The sequence below is a fragment of the Penaeus japonicus genome, unplaced genomic scaffold (genome assembly GCF_977035675.1).
Source record: "Penaeus japonicus unplaced genomic scaffold, GWHDUDI00000001_assembly GWHDUDI00000011, whole genome shotgun sequence".
Classification (NCBI taxonomy): Eukaryota; Metazoa; Arthropoda; class Malacostraca; order Decapoda; family Penaeidae; genus Penaeus; species Penaeus japonicus.
In genome coordinates this window covers 32,468,891-32,473,890 of record NW_028234413.1, presented here as the reverse complement: position 1 = coordinate 32,473,890, position 5,000 = coordinate 32,468,891, and the positions used below count along the sequence as shown (strand labels likewise).

The following is a 5,000-nucleotide window of genomic DNA, read 5'->3' as shown; positions in this document are numbered from 1 at the left end:
AATACGTCGAGTACGTGATGATCGACCTTCCTTCTGGTAACGAGTCTACGCAGTATATCGTGTTCAAGGACATGCACGGCGTCATTAATGTAGACAATAGCATAACATTCGACGTCGAGCAGGTGCCAAACACAGGCGTTGAGGTGACGATCCTGTTCATCGTGCATAGGAAAGATGGTGTGGATTCCGATGCGCTGGCAGCCGGGAAGGTCGCGCTGACCTTTGAAGGTAAATGCGATTTATCATTCTGTTCGAAGAAGGGATATTTACAAGGTGTTTCTATTAAGATATATTTCGTCGACATTCTTGATCTTTATATCATAAAATTATATATATACATATACATATATGTATATATGTATGTATATATACATATATATACATACATATATGAATATATACATATATATACATATATATATACATATGTATATATACCTATATATATATGTATATATATATACATATACAGATTTAAGTGTACATATATACATATATGTATATGTATAAATTCCTGCTTGCATATATCTTTCCTACGTTCCCTCTCTCCCAGAAATAAAGCCCAAAATGAACTGGGTGGGTGGGACTTCCAAGCCGCCTCTGAGAATCCAGACAACCCAAGAACTCGAAGTCAACGGGATCCACGTCGACACAGGGACGTTCTATTTCCTGGACTTCGACGGCTCTGTCTCCGCGCCCGAAGTGTGTGTGACCCGCGAGACCATAGTACCTGCCGGAGGAACAGTCAAGCAGTGTGATATGACTCTGACGAAAGGAAATGTTCCTGGTGACTTTTTTTTAATGTTTTTGTTGGTATTGATGTAATTATTCGTTTTATTATCATTATTACTATCCATCACTGTTTTGTTACTATTATTTAATATTATGAATGGCAGCAATATCAATTATGATGATGCATTATCATCATCATTATCGTCAGGGTTTTATAGTAGTGGTAAATGCAGTAATAATACGATTTGATGAAAAGGATAAAAATAATTGTCCTATTATTCCCATCGTCACTATGATAATGATAGTAACGATAATGGTAATAATGATAATGATGACTCCATTGACAATAGCAACGATATAGAGTTAATGTTAATGATTCCACTCCGTAAAGTAATGGTAATTACCATAATTTAAAAAAGCACCTTGTTTCTATCATCTGACTCTATATTATCATTTTTCTCACCAATCCTTTGTATTCTACCTCCTCGCGCAACCTCATTCTAGACATGGACGTCAATAAGATCGAACTGAACCACGAAGAAGACAAATCCACAATGACCGTTTACTCAACCTTTACTAACATGGAGGCTGTTTTGTACGACGCCGACGACAGAGGCAAAGTGTCTGAAAGTTTTTCTTGTGACACTGAGAATGTCTGTTCTTCTGATGTCACGACAACGCTGTCTGGACTCGAAACTGCTTTCAAGGTCCTTGCTGTTGGTGTGGATGGACAGAGCGACGTCACTGGGGCCAAACTGGTTGATTTTGAAGGTGAGAAGGTTTCTCTTCCGGTCTTGTTCGTCATGGCAGTGATCATAACTCTTAAACTTTCTCTCTCTATATATATTTTTTTATAATGCCTTTCTCTCGCTCACTTCCTCTTCCCTCTAGACCTCCAGACTCGTGCCCAGAAATTCGGTGATGCCGGTGACGTCGAGGTTAGGTGGCGAACCTCCACGCCTCAGCAATTTAACGTATCTCTTGAGAATGACGTTGATGATGGCTATACTAATGTATCCGTGGAGTGTGGAGGGGCGGAGAAGGCCGGAAATAGAGCCTGTAAAGCTTATTACACCAAGCTGAAGCCAGGAAAAACGTATAAAGCGGAGGTGAAGAAGGATATCGCAGTTGTGTCTGCCTCTGTTACATCACCGTCAGGTAAGGAAGGTATCGAAGGCACATCTGTGATTCCGCTGAGGTGCACACTGACTTTATTTCCTTAATATTCACTTCACTATATATTTATGCATGTGTGTGTGAACTTCTATATGTTTGTAAATACAAGTGAATAATGGCTAATGAAAAAAAAAAGTTTTATATATACTCTACATATATTTTAAATTTCCAAAAGTTGTGATAACGAACCGTGTCTCTTAATCCTAACAGAAATCCTAATTACCATAAAAAAAAGTAGCCCAAAAACAATATCCACAGTAAGACCGAATATTTTCCTCCCTCCTTCGATTCTCCCCAAATGACCAAGACTAATATCTTTAACTCTGTCTGTAGGATCTGTCCAGGCCCTTTCTATCACTCGAATCTCCGAGGTGTCGAAAGCGCCTCGTCAAACGCAGCTAACGATCACGGCCGAAGAAGAGGTCACCGGGATCGAATACCTTGAGTACGTGATGATCGATCCTCCTGAGGGTGGCGAGGCTACGGAGCACATTGCAATCAATGACACCACCGACACCATTGGCGTAGGAAACACCACTGTTACGTTCAGCGAAACAGATGAGCCCATAATGTACGAAGAAGAGACGCTTTTGGTGCTCGCTCACGGGCCTGACACCAACATTCTAGCCTCGGGAAAGGTCCTGATGTACTTTGCAGGTGAACGAGTGTTTTGTGAAGACTGTTTTTGTTGTCTTTGCTATTAGTGTTAATATGGTGGTGCTATTGTTGTTGATGCTATCATTACTATTTCTGTTGGTATGGATTATTATGTGAGTATTACTGTTAATCCTGAACATTAGTATCATTGTCTTATTGGTATTGATATTGGTATTATTGTTATGAATATCATGGAAAGTTATTACTGTTAATTTAGTATTATCGTTATAATATATTTTGTCGTCATTATTATCATCGTTTTTATTGTGGTTGATGTTATTATTGATATTGATATTGTTAAAATGTTGATGATTCTAACATTGCCAATATTGTTATTAATATCATCAATAGAAATACCACCACAATCTATTATCATTACTTTCATCATTGTTATGATTATTCTTATAATCATTGTTATCGTTATCATCACTATTATTATTCTAAAATGCTTTATAAAATGAAACCAATTACCACTTTCCGCCAGACCTCGAGCCTCCGAAGATGACGAAAGTGGGATCCGAGGAACTGCAGTCCCTGAAGGTGGAGACGAGCGACTTGGATGCGAAAGTGAATGGGGAACTTTGTCGAGCTAAGTCAGTCTGTTACTTCCTCGAGTCTGAGATCTTGGAGCCTCCTGAAGTGTGCAGGGGTGGTGAGCCGTTTGTGGAGCAGTGTGACATGACCGGAAGCTACATACTGCCGAAAAGTAAGTAGATATGCATCCGTTGGCATGCGAACGAGAGTTGATGAAAAGAAAGTGAAAAAGGAAGGTGGAATGAATAAGTGCTGTGGCATCCTGTGCAATTATCACATGAAACTTAACTGTATCGCCTACCGACAGATTTGATTAATCCGATGGTGGACCTAAAATACAGTGGAATCCCTCAAGAGGAATTGACTGTCACTGCAGAATTCGATGCCGCTTCCGTCTCCATGGAAGCGATGATCTATAGTGACGATGGGATAGACACGTCAACTCCCTTAACGTGTAACATCAAAGGAAAGGAATGTGTGTTTACAGTGGTACCGCCGAGACCTCTTTTTAAGATCCTGCTGATGGCGTTGAATCACCAGGCAGATGTGGTCGAGTCACACGCCACTAAATTTGAAGGTATTTTTTTTTTTTAGATTTTATTTCTGAAGAAAAGAGTCAGATGTATAGCATGTGTTTATGCTGTTGAGGTTGTGTTTATTTTGTGACTACGCATAGATATACGTACGTATGTTTGTATTTAAAATATACTTATACGAGTTGAGAAGTTTTAATCTATATGGTCTCATTTTCTTTTTCATACGATAGAATTGGTGAAGAAGATAATCACTTACAAGTATGCAATCAGGACATTATCTAATTGTGCCTCGACATGAAAGGAAACTGCCGTGCTTTTTTTTTTTTTTTTTTTTTTCCTTGTTGCCCTCTTGTCTCAGAGTGTCTTACAACCCGTTCCAGATTTTCAGACACGCGCTGAACAGGTAATGGACGGCACAGTCGAAGTTTCATGGAAAGCCTCACAAACCATGGTATACATCATTGAAATTCGTCCCCCTCCGGAGACTTCCTATTCCAACACGACAGTGTTCTGCGGAGGTGAAAATCCGGAAGACAGCAAAAATTGTATGGCATACTTTATGGGCTTAAATCCAGGCGAAGGTTACACGGTATATGTAACCAAAGAAGTCGATGGTTCTCAAAGTGTGTCGGCCTTCGTGCAGCTGGAGACACGGGATTTTTCGTCGCGTAAGTTACATCTTGGTAGTTTATTTTTAGAATCAATACCCTATTGATTAATAGTAAAATATTCATTTGAACATGTGTTAGATCTATGTGTACGTTTAATATTAACAGATACGACTTAATTAATAGATTATTTTTTTATTTTTATTTTTATTTTTTTGTCAGGTATGTTAGTTATAAAATAATGCATTTCGAATTTATTAAGTATGCATTATGGTTAGTTGTGAAATATCTAATCCGGTATGGAATTTCAACCCTCCCCCTTCCCAATACACATATACATACACACACACACACGCGCGCGCGCGCGCGCGCGAGCGTGCACATGAACATGATTAAGGTATATAATACACTAAGAAGAGAAGTAAAGTGACAATAAGCCAAACCCAAGTGCCGGAAGAAGCAAAGATTACTACTGTACTTTCCGACATGATGGAAGTAAAGGAACCAGTAAATTAAATGTAAAATAAAGGCGAAAAAAAACATAAGGAATACGAAAAAAGAGATAAAGACGCTACTTCCAGACACGTTCAAGAGGAAAAGTAGTTGAAGTCACCACTTGGCCAACATGCGAAGGGGTCTAGCACAGAAACCAGGATGTGTTACATTTGGACATAAAGAAAAGTGGACGAAAATGGCATCGCATTTGTTTTAACGACATAACAGTGCATGTCATTATCCACAAGGCCATCGATCTCAA

The 5,000-nt window shown here is 39.1% G+C and overlaps 1 protein-coding gene across 1 annotated transcript in view; it reads left to right on the top strand.

Annotated features, from left to right (window-relative positions):
- Positions 1-5,000, top strand: part of LOC122267775 (uncharacterized) — a 49,390-nt gene that overhangs the window by 36,184 nt on the left and 8,206 nt on the right. The window contains exons 28-35 of the mRNA XM_086541897.1: positions 1-228; positions 554-787; positions 1,237-1,503; positions 1,624-1,890; positions 2,242-2,565; positions 3,050-3,271; positions 3,407-3,676; positions 4,016-4,303. The exon at positions 1-228 is cut by the window's left edge and continues 102 nt beyond it. Of these exons, the coding sequence (XP_086398023.1) occupies positions 1-228; positions 554-787; positions 1,237-1,503; positions 1,624-1,890; positions 2,242-2,565; positions 3,050-3,271; positions 3,407-3,676; positions 4,016-4,303 (2,100 nt within the window). The remainder of the gene's footprint in view (positions 229-553; positions 788-1,236; positions 1,504-1,623; positions 1,891-2,241; positions 2,566-3,049; positions 3,272-3,406; positions 3,677-4,015; positions 4,304-5,000) is intronic.